This window comes from Phyllostomus discolor, chromosome 14 (genome assembly GCF_004126475.2).
Source record: "Phyllostomus discolor isolate MPI-MPIP mPhyDis1 chromosome 14, mPhyDis1.pri.v3, whole genome shotgun sequence".
In the NCBI taxonomy this organism is placed as follows: domain Eukaryota; kingdom Metazoa; phylum Chordata; class Mammalia; order Chiroptera; family Phyllostomidae; genus Phyllostomus; species Phyllostomus discolor.
The window spans coordinates 16394990-16408264 of record NC_040916.2 but is presented as its reverse complement, the minus strand read 5'-3'; the positions used below and the strand labels follow the sequence as shown (position 1 = coordinate 16408264).

At 53.6% G+C, this 13275-nt stretch overlaps 1 protein-coding gene across 2 annotated transcripts; it reads right to left on the bottom strand.

Annotated features, from left to right (window-relative positions):
- Nucleotides 1–4837: 4837 nt before the first annotated feature.
- Nucleotides 4838–10616, bottom strand: RGS16 (regulator of G protein signaling 16). Of its 2 annotated transcripts, none has more exons than XM_028530722.2 (5): nt 10399–10616; nt 9509–9619; nt 8697–8761; nt 8243–8409; nt 4838–6759 (listed from the first exon to the last, which is right to left on the bottom strand). In XM_028530722.2, exons 1-5 carry the CDS (start codon nt 10599–10601, stop codon nt 6538–6540), a joined length of 768 nt encoding a protein of 255 aa, XP_028386523.2. In that variant the 5' UTR covers nt 10602–10616; the 3' UTR covers nt 4838–6537. The 2 variants fall into 2 exon arrangements, with proteins under 2 accessions (XP_028386523.2, XP_035871022.1); XM_036015129.1 differs by having other exon boundaries at nt 8697–8758.
- Between the last annotated feature and the right edge of the window lie 2659 nt (nt 10617–13275).

Here is a 13275-nt window from a genome sequence, read left to right as displayed (position 1 = left end):
TAATTAGATTCCACATGTAAGTGAGAGCATACAGTATTTATCTTTCTGTGTCTGCCTTACTTCACTTCGCACGATGCCCTAGAGGTCCACCCATGTTGTCACAATGGGTTAGAATTTCCTTCCTTTTATGGCTAAATAATGGTCCATTGTATATACAAACCACAACTTCCTCAACCATTCGTTCATCGTTCATCGATGGACACTTAGGTTGTTTCTGTGTCTTGACTGCTGTGAACAATGCTGCTGTGAACACAGAATGCAGATATCTCTCTAGTGTTCTCGTTTGCTTTGGCTACATCACCAGAAGTGGGATTGCCAGATCTCATGGTAGTTCTGTTTTAAATTTTCTAAGGCATCTCCACATCCTTCTCCATGGCGTCTGTGCAAATGTACAATCCCACCCACAGTGCATGGGGGCTCCCTTTTCTCCACATCTAGGCCAAGAACTTCAATTCTTAAAGTTACTTTTAATCCTGTTGACTAAAGAAAACATATTATAACCCTTATACCCACTGGGCTATCTTAGCAGTAGTTATACTAATAATTATTTTAATAAAATGAATTAATAAATGAAACTACAAAGTATATCTCTTGGCTATAATTCCAAAGGGGGGAGCCAGACTTAAACTAGGATGAAAGCCAAGCCATGCCAAGGACAAAGCTGGCAGAGCCTGAAGTGCCCACAGGGAGGCAGCAGAGGGTGAGGGATGGGCAGTGGGGTTGGGGGGGGGGGGGGAGCGGCCATGGGATTTGAAAACAGCACTTGCTGACCTGTGTTTGAGTAGCACTGTCTTGATTAAGGATTCAATTCCGGTCTCCTCATCTGGAATTCTGGAAATGCATCGCTGTGTTGACACAGCTGTCCTGTACTTGAAAGACGAGTAGACTTGGCATCCCAGCTTTGAATTCATCCACTTTATTTAAAAAGGCAATCCATAGTTATTTACTGATGCCTACTCTGTACTTGGAATTAGATGATGGATAATAATTATTATTAATAATAATAATAACAACAACAATAGCAAGTATTCCTGGGACATCAACATCGTGCCAACACTTTTATTCCATCCAGTGGTCCCTGTCGGGGGGCGCTCTTCGTACCATCGCACAGACAGGAAACCAAGCCTTGGAGAGGCTCAGCTCCCCAAGGTCATCCAGCGAATGAGCCACGATTCCATCCCAAGCTTCTGACTCCATAGGCCTGGCTGTGGACCTCTTTGCGGTGACCTGCTCTGCCCCATCTTATCAAGGTGAATAATATGACTACTGGCCTCAAAGAGATGAGTTTAATGGAAGTAAAAGAGCTATGATGAGATCAATGACAGTGCCACACCATAGGTGTGGCCATCAATAAGAACAGCATGTCCTAGAGTCACGGAAATGATAGCCTTTAACTCTGTGTCATGGGCGTCCAGGAAGGCCTCACTGAGAAGGTGGTGTTCTGGGTGGATTTGAAGGAGGAATTTTAAGGAGGGCGCTCCCTGCCCCACTACCCAACCCCTAATATAGAAGAAGAAGAGGAAGAAGAAGAAGAAGAAGAAGAAGAAGGAGAAGGAGAAGGAGAAGGAGAAAAGGAGGAGGAGGAAGGAGGAGGAAAAGAAGGAGGAGGAGGAGAGGTCATTCGAAGTCCATCTGGGCGGGACATGAGTTAGAAGAGGGACTTAGGTCAACCAAAGTGAGCCTCACATGTCGTGGTAAGATCTGGCTTTTCTCTTGTAGTCAGAGGTGAGCCACAGGAAGCTTTTATTCAGCCGGGATATGCTCAGATCCGTGCAGCATAGAGAATGAGCTGGAGGGGGAGAGGTTAGGAGAGGGAACGCAGGTGGGAAGCAGTTTCTATAGCCCTGATTGGAGAGGCTGAAGGACTCCTCCAGGTCAGTTTTGGTGGGCCCGGGGAGGAAGTGGCATCTCTGTGTATTAGTGTTAAGGAAGCAGAAGGCAGTAGGTGTCCGAGGGGAATGAGATGACCTTGGTTTTGAATGTGTTGCCTTAAGAAAGGCCTGTGGGACACCCAGGGAGAGAAGTCTAGAAGGAAGTTAAAAACGGTAATCTAAACTTTTCTCCTGCTGGATGTATAACTAATCATTAACTCAAGAGCTATTGGCTAAACACATAGATGCCAGGCCCTGGGAGTAGAACATTGGAGAGGAGGATGTGCATAATCCCAGGAGTTCGACATCTGGTAAAGAGAGGCAGAAGGCAAGGAGCTAAGTGCTCTTATCTGTGAGCACTGGCCACAGTGCAATAGCAAGGACAGCCATATACAGTGCATCAGCAAGGGCCCAGGGGAGGGTCCCCAGGAAGGCCCTTGAGCCACTTTTGCAAGACACATCCCTAGGCTGATTAAGGAGGGGGTGGGCAGCAATGATAACAATAAAGGACACAGCAGGGAGGTGGCCCAGCATGTAAAAGCAAGAAACGCTAAAATGGTAGGTGAATCTATCTGAGAATTGTGGTTATTCCTCCAAGGGGCAGGTGAGCGGGATAACAAGAGACCAGGCCTGAGAGGCTGTCAGCAGCCTGCTCAGGAAGTGCTGTACCCACTAAGCCAAAGCCGGTAGTGCTCCGGGGGAGGACGGAGCCAGTGAGTCCAAAGATAATTTAGAGACCTTTGCTAGCTGTGTGCTCTTCAGGAAGCCACTTAACCTCTTGGAGACTCAGTACAGTACGGGGCTGTTGTGAGCCCAAGACAGGGAGATGTGTGGGTCGGCAAAGAATTGTTCTTCTTTTATCTCTAACGCATCCCTACCACGTTCAGGCCCCACCATGGACTCCGGGACCACCCGGTATTGAGAGGGAGGGCTGGAGGGGTGGGAACAAGCCTTGAGATGGTCTCGCTGAATGGAGATGCCAGCCAGCCGCCGCCCCAGTCATTGGATGTCCGTCATCCCTGCCCACTTCTCCATCGCTCCCTGACGACACCCCTTTTCGCACTGGCGCCCATATTGCTTCAGAAAACACACATGTGCGCCCTTGTCTAAACTCATTCAGAATCTTCCCCGCCATTTAACAAGGCTGTTTGCCGCTGACGGCGTGACTGTGTTCCTGGTTCCCTGCCAGGCGCACAGGATGCACTGAATAAACGCATGGAAGAAGGCAAAGCTATGGAAGGAAAGTAATGAGAAGAGGACAGTGTCACTACCTCCCTGCCGCCCTGGGCCCCCATCCTTCCTCTTCCCTCTACCCACCTCTCACAGATGTGATGCGCCCCACCATATACCTGGGTTCAGGTCTCCTCTCTGCCACTTACTAATTTTTTTTAATTGAGGCATAATTGACATACAATATTATTGTAGTTTCAGGTGTACACCATAGTGATCTGATATTTATAGACATTACAACATGATCACTATGATAAGTCTATCTACTGTCCATCACCATACAAAGTTGATACGATATTATTGTATCAACCCTACGCTGTACGTTATTTCTCCACGACTTGTTGATCTTATAGCTAGAAGTTTGTGCCTCTTGATCTTCTTCACCCATTTCGCCATCCCCCAGCCCCCTCTCCCCTGGCAATCATCAGTCTGATTTTGTTTTGTTTAGTTTGTTGGACTTTTTCTTTGTTTTGTAGCTTCCACATGTAAGTAAAACTGCACTGTACTTGCTTTTCTCTCGCTGACCTGTTTCACGGAGCACGAGTGCCCCCAGTTCCACCCGCGCTGTCACACGCTCTGCTCTCGCTCTCCGGCCGGCCGGCTGCCCCGGGCCGGCTTCCTGCCTCCGGGAGCCCTGTTCCCTCCTGTTCCCTCGTCTGCGCTCCAGGCAACCGCCCTTCGCCTCCCGGACCTGCTGTCGGGACTACAGCGGGTCAGGGGCCTGCCGCGTTTATTCCCGTCCTCCTTCCCCCACCCTTAAACTCAGGACCCCTCAGGCGGCGCCCCCAGAATCAGCAGCCCCTTAGAACTGGGCGGAGCGTGTGATTCCTGGGGTTTTCTACCCAATGTACCTGACGTCCGGTCACTTTCCGCAGACTACCAATAGGGTTAACAATTGTTTACAAAAATTAACAATTTGTTAATTTGTATTCACAAATAAAAGTCAATATAAGGTCCAGATCTGTATGGAAACAGATAATTCAACATAGGGAAGTTTTTTTTTTAAATAGTGGTAATGAGAAAACCTTTAGAAGACGAGTAGGAAGAGAAAGGAGAATGGGTTTGGATCCCTGCAAACCTCCCCCCCCCCAGCAAAGAGGTTTCGGGCCCCACTCACCCTCTGGTTCCCTCCGCCCATGGAACCACAGTCTCACGGACCGAGGGGCCTCCCCAGCCCATCCCAGAGACTTGTATGAAAGTATCGAAGAAGACTCCCTCGAATGGCCATGAAATTATAACATACTCTTGCAAATGGAAAGCGGGCTAAAGTGAAAACGCCACAGCGACCGCCCCGTGATGATAATGCCTGGCTGCCCGACCACGGGAACGGCCCCCTGAGCTGTTTCCCGCAAAACCAGTGACAGCTGTGCTGTGACCCCGTCCCGCGGACAAAGGGTATGGGCTCTGAAACCACAGGAGGCTGAGCCGAGCCCCATCCCTGTTACGCAACAGCCCGACACAAGCCGGGTCTGTCCTCAGCTGAAGGAAGTCGCTTCTCACGGTGGCCACCCTTAGACCCCGCCCCTCTCAGTTCCCGCCCCTCCCTTTCAGTTCCGCCCAGCCCAGCCCAGCAGGGGTCTTTCGTCACTCCTGCCTCCACCTGTGACGGGGAGGTTCGCCCATCTGTCCCCGTGGGACTTCCGGAGGCTGCCCCCACCCCCCACCCTGCACCAGACCCCCCACGGCACCGCCCTTTCCCGTGTCCCCAGGTGACACACAGCCCTTGACACAGGAGCACCGATTTAGGTTCTATTTTTATTTGACAAGAATGTAACATGCTGAACCAGGAAAAACGGGGGATGCGCACATCATTCGCATCTCGGAAACCAGCTCCAGTTGTCCGCAATAAATAAATATTTAAACAGTGAGGAGTTCCTGCTGGGCGCTGAGAGGCCCCCAGCACGTTCAGAGGTAGAGCCTGGTGGGGAGAGGGAGACGGGGCTGCCCGCTCCTGCTGAGAGTCTCAGGTTGAGGCAAACGGAAATCACAATAATAAATAACAATAGCAAAAACACCAACAGTAACAAAAAAATAATAAGCTCTGACAATCGTCACAAAACCAACAATATAACGTTATAACTTAAATAATTTTCTCCTGGAGGAGCTCCCAGTGCAGCGAGAACAGGGTCGGTTTTCCTGGGGCGAGAGGGGCTGCCTGGCTCATGCACCTCCCCAGCCCGGGCTCCGCGCAGGGGCCACCTCGGAATGTGTGTCCAGTGATGCCCTGAGGTGACAGGCAGGTTCTGATTTCCCCGAGTCCTGATCATCCAAGAAGCCCCTCTCCGCAGCTCCGCTCCCAGCTTCTGTGGTCTGTCCAACGGTCGCCATGGCCCCTGCCCCGTGTCCCCCAATGTTCCAGTAAGCGCACCTCATGTCCACTGGAAGGAAACACAAGGCCCCCCTTCCATCCTGGGGTGCCTCTTTTTCCCCGTTCTCATACTCACACACAAAAAAAATGGCTTGATTTAAACAGGACTTTCAGAAACTGCCAAGAGATGTGTTTCTTCTGATCCTTTGCTCCCTCCCCGCACACCGCCAGGCATGAGAGCTGACCAGCCCCTCACCGAGAGGTCCCACCCCTTGCTCCTCGGGGGCTCCACATTCAGGGGTGGAACTCAGCCAAGAGGGGGCACATCCTGGCAAGGGGCCCTCGCCCGTCGCCCGTCCCTGCTCACAGGTGGACACTGCCGCAAACCCCAGGTCGGGGCCACCGACAAGGTCACCGAGAGCACCAGGACTAATTTCACATGAGCAAGATGGCTTCTCCTCGGGGCTCTCTACTGACTCGGAAAGGGACTCAGAGGCCAGTTTTTGAGGTATAAAAATCTCACTTGGGGCAAGCATCGCATCAGCTCCCTGGGCCTGAAAAGACTGTGAGGCTGGACACAGGAGTGTTAGGAAGTACAGGCTAAGGTGCTCTTGGGCAGCCCAGAGGCAGGGGAGGTGGAGAGAATGGGAAGAATCCACATCTGGGGCTCCCTCCTGTGCCCAGGACAGTCTGGGAGTCGGGAAAACAGGATGTGATCAGTCAGCTGTTCAACAGGAAGAACAGCTGACCTGGTTGTCTTCCCTCTCGTTTCCCAGTTTCCCTCTATTCACACATTTCCCAAACCACCTGGGCCATTTCTTGCCCTGTAGGGAAGGACAAGAGCCAACAACTCTTGCTCCACCGTTCTTTTCCCCAGAGAGCACCACGCAACCATGATCTCCGGCCCTTATCCACAAGTCCTGGGAGGTGGCTGGGGGGGACCCTCTCGCACATGAAATTCAGTCCCACAGTAGCTGGAGGAGAGGCTGTTGCTTCCAAAACAAAACAGCTTTTTCCTTCACTGTCCTCTTGCTTGCTTTGCAGAACCTGCCTCCCACACAGGGGCAGCTGCCTCAGGGCTGGGTGGCTGAACCTCTCTCCCCGGCTGGCTCCTCACTGCCACGAGGCTCAGGTGTGTAAGGGCTCTGCAGGGCTGCAGCCGGACGGAGAGGTGTTGGTGGCCGAGGCTTGGGCAGCCAGGTCCAGGTAAGCAGTTGACTTCAGGAAGCGTGGATAGGAGTCTTTCTCCATCAGGGTGCGTGTCTTCCCCTGAGCCACATCGAAGCACGTGGCCGTGGCAGCCTGCAGGTTCGTCCTGGTCAGTTCCCTGGTCTCGTGGTCTATGTTCACCTGTGGGAAGGAGAGCAAGCACACAGGTGAGTGGGGGTGGAGCTGATGGAGGGCGTGGGGGGGGGGTGGAGGGCGTGGTGAGGGGCCCGGCAGGTGGAGGCAGAAAGGACTCGTAGACAGGGCAATGGAAGGAGCCCTGGATTCTGAGCCAGGAACCAGGGGTCTCCTGGGTCCCTTATTAACTGGCTTTCACACTGGGCCTCTCCCCACATCTGACCCAGTGCCTGCCCTCCAACCTCTCAGAATTCTCAAGGTTATATTAAGACTGTCTACAAATGCAACCTCTTTTCACCCCTCCGTCTATAACCTCCCTGGCTCTAGTCACCACCGCCTTGCTCCCAGATTAGTGCCAGAGCACCTGCTAACGGGTCTCCCCCTGCTCCCCTCGCCCCTGTGGTCTGCTCTCCACTGAGCAGCCAGACTGGACCCTTCAAACCCCAAGTCAGTCTGCTAGCAGCTCTCGTCTTCCCATGGCTCTCGGAGAAAAAGCCAATGTGTGTGCCCGGCCCACACGGCTACCCGGATCCGCCCCGGCCATCTGCTACCTGCCTGACCTCATTCCCCACTCTCCGCCTCAGTCTCCCTGTTCCCACAGGTCCTCTTGCTGCTGGTACGTGATGACGACAATGCTCTCTGGCCTTTGCACTTGCCCTTTCCTGTGTTAGGATGTTCTTTCCTCCGATGACTCTTTCAGTCCCTGTTCAGGTGCCAGCTGACCAGACAGCTCACCTCTCACTTCCCTTTATAAGAGGGAAAGACCTCACCTCCTTCCCTCCGCCCGTGGGGACTCCTCTGTCCCCTGCTTTATGTTTATCAGAGGGTAGGTCGCCCCCTAGCAAATGTTTGATTGGTTACTGGCAGCTTCTCCAACTGCAATAGGGGCTTTGTCTTGTTCACTGCTCTGCTCCCAATGACTATAACAGGACCTGGCATGGAATGGGTGCTCAATACATCTGCACGGAATAATGTGGAATCAATAAAAATGCTCAGAAAATTAAATAGAAACTGTGGCACAAAAGCAAAGCATTACTGCCATCTGCCCACTAGGTGGCGCCATGTTCTTTATCAAATGCAGGTGCCTGGCAGTGGAGGCCAGAGGGAAAGAGGCAGGTTCGCTGACCGCAGACAGACCTGCCCACCTGAGGCAGGTCCGCCAGTGGAGACAGGCAAGTTGCACAAGGCCCCTAGACTACCTCTCCCCCGAGTTGCGTGTTTTGGGGCCTCTAAAGAGGGCTTAGTCTACAAGAGTGGGTACAGACAGAAGCCAACCCCTGCGAGCCTCTCCGACCCCATCAGCGAGTCTGAGGGCAATGGCCCCTAAGCCTGATTCTCCTAGGCTCCAGCCCATTTGCCCTGGTGCCAGACAAATCCAGTCTACTTCCAAACTCAGTCCTTCACCTGCTGGGCCCCCCACCCCCCGATTCTCAGCGGGGAAGGAGCAGGCAGGATCTGGAAGACCCAGGGGACATGTCCCAGCTCTGACCTCTTTCGGGGCTTCGCTGCAGATGAACTCCTCAAAGATCCGCTGAGCCCGGGAGGCCAGCTTGGTAGCCGACCGGATCTTCTTGAACTCCTCACAGGCCAGCCAGAACTCCAGGTTCTCCTCGCTGAACTCCGTCTTCAGGAAGGCATGGAAGGCAGCCACCCCATCTGGGTTAGAGGGAGAGAGGAAGGACATTGGTCAGGCTGAGGAACGGCAGGGACCCGCAGAAGAAAGACAGCAATTGTAGTCAGTGGATCTATTTTTAGGATGTAATTTTCACAAACAAGTGTCGGCCTTTGTATCGGGGATAGAGGCTGACACACCAGGGGATCGTTATTATTATTATTACTACTACTGTGATTTTGCCCACGCCTTCAGCTTCCCTCAGGCTGGGTCCCAAGCACATGGGCACACACGTGCCGGCCACAGACAGACATAACAGGGTCCTACTCACTTCTACTGCTCAGCAGCAGGTCAAAGGACTCTCTCCATCCCAGCACATCTTCTGAGAAGTTTTTGCTATAAAATAAAAGGGGGGATAAGATTTTAATTTAAAGAAAAAATATCAATAAATTAATGTGCAGCACAGATCCTAGCCAGAACTCTAACGGGAGTTGCCCAATTCACACAAAGTCTTGCCCCGGGATCATTGGAGCTGACTCCTCAAACCCTTGCTTGGGGTTAGGGGTGACAGTGGTGTTTCCTAGAGAACAAGCCAGTAACCAGGAAGCAAAGCCAGGTACCGTTTGGCCTTCAGTGAATAACTCTAAGACTGTCTCTTCACCGTCCCAAATCCTTTCTTTCCCCCTGACTCTCCAAGCATTGTTTTTGTACACTTCTCCAAGGAAATAAGGGCCATGTGAATAAAGGTTATGTCGACCCAGAACCCCAGAGCCCAGCACAGCGCCTGGCACAGTGGATGGTCAGTACACAAGGGCCTCTAGGTGAGGTGGTCACTAATGGAAGTAGAGTCATTGATGACAAACCTCATGTGCTCTTGGACCCTGTCCTGGCCCTGGCTGCGTGTGTGATGGCATCTCCAGGTCATTCAAGCCCTGGGTTAAATCCCTGGAGCCACCCACCCAGTCGCCCATGAGCCAAGCAGCCACAGCAGACCAGCAAGAAGATCCCCTAAAATCTCCAGAAAGGGGTGACCAAGGTCCACTCTATCATATCCTAGTTTCTCCTTGTATTTTCCTTCTCATGGCTCCTCCTATATCTGACCCCATCTCCTCTCGGGGCCCAAGGCTGGTCGGCAGGACTTACCCCACTTTGCTGTGTTTGCTGCTCCACTCGAGCTTGCCGACACTCCCAGCATCAGAGCCCAGGTCTGATTTGTGGAGAAAGATCCCCAGACGTGTCTTGAACTCTTTGGCTCTGGAAAACAAAGCAGGAACGTGTAAGGATTCTCCATGTGCTCAGCCAGGGCAGGGGGGTTTCTGGGGCCTCAGAAGAGAGGTCAGGCTGGCGCCACCCCAATGCCAGCCTCAAGGGTTCCTGGAAATGCTTGGCCCTTCCGAGGGCCTGAACTTTGCTTCTCTCCTTCCTATTATGAAACCCCCAAACAATGAAAGCAATGTCTGATCCGTACCTGCCCTACACTTCCTGAGTTTACAGCACTTCAGGCACTCAAGTCACACTGCTCTCACCCTGAGGGCTAGCGATGCATACTTCTGGAACTGTGTAGAAACTAATTCCTTATCTTTACCTTTTCCTTCCCGGCCACCAGTTCCAGCAAGGATTGGAGGCGGGTGGGTAGCTCCCTGGGAAGTGGGCACGTTCCTACCCTGCGGACTTGGAAAACACCTCCCCTGCCTTCCTAAGGCTGGAGGAGGCCATGCCCGGAGATCTGGGCTGTAGAATAAAAACCAAGTGCTTAAGAAACTGGGGAAGGTGGTCCAGGTGATGCCAACGTGGTCTTCAGCAGGTCACCCGAGGACTGCCATTTACCAGAGGATAGGGAATGAGTCCTGTTTACCTCTCTCCCTTCCCTCGGTCCGGTGCTCCTATGAGACTCCACGGGACGCATCGGAGCATGTGGCGCCAGGCTGACCTCGGCCTCTCCTTTCAATCTTTAGCATCCTATTATCCAGCCCACCCAGGGCCCCAGACCGGCCACCCCACTTCCTCCCGGCAGCTGGACAAGCTCCTCTTACCTCTCCAGGCAGGTGGTGGGGAAGGCAGACAGGGTCCGGCACATGGCTGCGGGTGCAGGGCAGCACGTCGTGGGGAGAATCGTGGCGGGCTCCGATCGGCACCGGGAGTGCGAGGAGGCAGAGGATCCGCGGAGGCTGATTCTCGGCAGCTGATACTCAGTGGCTGATACTCGTCTGCTCTGGGTGAGTTTATCCAGCTGCATGCTAACAGCCCGCTATTCCGCGGCTTTTATTCCCTCGGAGGGGGCGGGGCCGACTGCTGGCCGCCGACCAATCCGAGAGCGGGACTGAGCTCTGCCCCGGCAGAGGCGGGGCCCGGGAGCCGAACCCGCGGGTCGTCCAGCCCAGGGCTGCTCCCCCACCCGCGTGCAGCCTTCACACTGGGGGGCACACGGGGCTGCCCTCCTCCCGGCAGACGCCGGCACGCGGAGGGAGAAGCGGCAGGGAAGTCACACGAAGAGGAGACGCACACACCCAGTTTAGCAGGAAAAAAAAATACCCTGCTGGCCTCTTGTACAATAAAAGACGGAAACCAACACAAAGGTAGTGGAGGATTTGCGGAGTGGGGTGAGGGTCTGGGAGGCACACACGGGGTCGATCGCAGCCTGAGCCTGTTCGGTCCTGAAATGCAACCCCGGGCGGCACAGCATCGTGATTATACTGATACCTGGCAATTTCCCGTGCTCCTGCCCCGATGGCCACGGGGCTAAGGCGCTGGTACTAAGACTTAGGGTAAACAACTTGCCCCAAGTTACGCAGTATGTGTTGCACCAGAATTCGAGTATGAATGTACTGTGTGTTACTACTCCCAGAAAAAAAAAAGTCTCACCATCTTTGTAACCCACGGATGGTCCTGGGTAAAAGCAGCTGCTCTGCTCGTTCAGTGTCCCAATCTCTGAGATAAAGGGGATGAATGTCCTCCCTGCCGCTCTCCTCATTCCCCCACGGAGGGGGCGCTACAGCACCCACCTCCCCGCTCCGCAGTTCCCTCCGGGATTGCTGTGAAGACATTGCCTGGGAGGTTGCCAGTGTGGAGTAGAGCCAGATCCCGGTTTCAAAGCGTGGCCTTACCATTTACTGATGGAACCTTAACCTGGTTCCTTAGCCTCCACCTGGACACTGGGCACACTTCTTACCCTGTCTGCGCCTTGTTTCCCTCGTCTCTAAGATGGGAACATGAGACATATCTTTCATCCGGTGGTTGTGAGGTGTAAATAAGCTCCTTCTTGGAGTCAGTTTCCCAGGAAACAGAAAATTCAATTCCTCTGAGGCAGAGAAGTGCTGGAAGGAAGTTCTTGGAACTGAGAGGGCATGAGGGAAGCTGCGCCAGGCAGAGGGAGGAGGTGAACGCCAGGAGCGGGACAGCCCCTTGAAGCTGTCCCCCATTGAAGCAAGGGGGCAAATACCCCCGCCCCAACCTTTCACTTGGGGATGCAGATGCCCCATGAAATGGCTCTATATTCAACAAGGTGACTCTCCCTCTGGCTAGGGCAACCCCTGGAGAAAGATTGCACTGTGAACCTATAGCAGACAACCCTCTGGGGGGGTAGGGGACGAGGGCCTTGGTCCCAAAGAGGGAGTTTGGGGGTCATGCCACAGCACCGGCAACAACATATAAGCACAGAGTCCCACACGTGGTCAGCACTCAGTAAATGTGGGTGCTCTGTTTTACTGAACACAGGGATCGCTAGACAATAAGGAAAAGCAGTGAGCTTTGCGTCTGTTAGAATTTAGGTTTTTATTTCATAAGGGGTTGCTATTGCTGAGCAAGGCCTGGGAGTAAAGTGTCAGGAAAAAGAGAACCAAGAGAAGAGTTTCCCCCCTGCGAAAGCTCAGTGAGAAAGCCAAGGGAAGCTGGTGAGGGAAGGAAAGGGAAAAGGCACAGAGTTGGGGGGGGAGCGGCAGGAAGGCCTGTGAGGTGGTCCTGGAGGCATTGCTAGAGCCAAAGAGACCCGAATCAAAACCGTGGGTGGCTTCACATGTCCAAGCAGATCCCCTGGTTAGCCAGGGTCTGCAGAACTTCAGTGAAATACAATGCCCTCCGAAGAGCCCCAGCCGAACCCTGCCCAGTCTCCCTGGGGGGTCGGGGGTTGGTTGGTGGAGCTCGGGGACAGATATGGCGGCCGCTCACACCTGAGCAGCAGCATCTCTGCTGCCAGCGTCCACGGAAAGATTTAGGAATTCCTGAATCACAAAGGCAATCAGGCTTGCGGGGTTGGAAATATAAAAGTGGCTGGATGATGACCAGGGAGTAATCACTTCCTGACCAGAGAAATAGACAGCCCCCGGGGGCTGTTTCCTGGCTGGGCTGTGACAAAATTATGGCTGTCCTCCCCTCCTGGGCAGGGAAGTTGACTGAGTTCAGCCTGGGTGTAGGAAATGACTGTTTCCCCCTGATCATCCCTTAGGGCGCTGTGTGCAGCTCACTTTGAAGGCTGTACTGTTCCTCCCTGGTTTCTTTGCCTCTTCCCTCCCTTCTTCCCTCCCCCAACCTCCCAGGCAGAGTTCTGACTGGGTGGGAGTGTGGGAGACCTGTTGATCTCTACCCAGTTGGTCCAGTGGACCCCTAGCCTCCAAGGCAGGGCAGTCACCGCCAGTGGTACCCAGGGACACTAGGAACATGCCTGGACTTCTATGTATGGTACACAAGGCTCTAACTATCTGACCTCAGGTCCTTCTGCCTCGTACCTGAACACGCAGCCAAACACAGCAGTCAGCAGGGCACACAGGCGCCATGCTGCCTGTAACTACAACCCCCTGAAGGCCCCAGCCCTCCCTGTACAACTCATTCCATCAGAGCCCTGGCTGGTGTAGCTCAGAGGATTGAGTGTCAGCCTGCGGCAAAGCAAGGGGTCGCTGGTTCGATGCCTAGTCAGG

Excerpts from the sequence above, each read along its gene's own strand:
- RGS16 (XM_028530722.2), bottom strand. The coding sequence starts at position 10,601 with ATGCAGCTGGATAAACTCACCCAGAGCAGACGAGTATCAGCCACTGAG. Across the intron at positions 8,762-9,508 it reads AGCAAACACAGCAAAGTGGG|CAAAAACTTCTCAGAAGATG; the intron begins GTAAGTCCTGCC and ends TTTATTTTATAG. Across the intron at positions 8,410-8,696 it reads CCTGCTGCTGAGCAGTAGAA|ATGGGGTGGCTGCCTTCCAT; the intron begins GTGAGTAGGACC and ends CCTCTAACCCAG.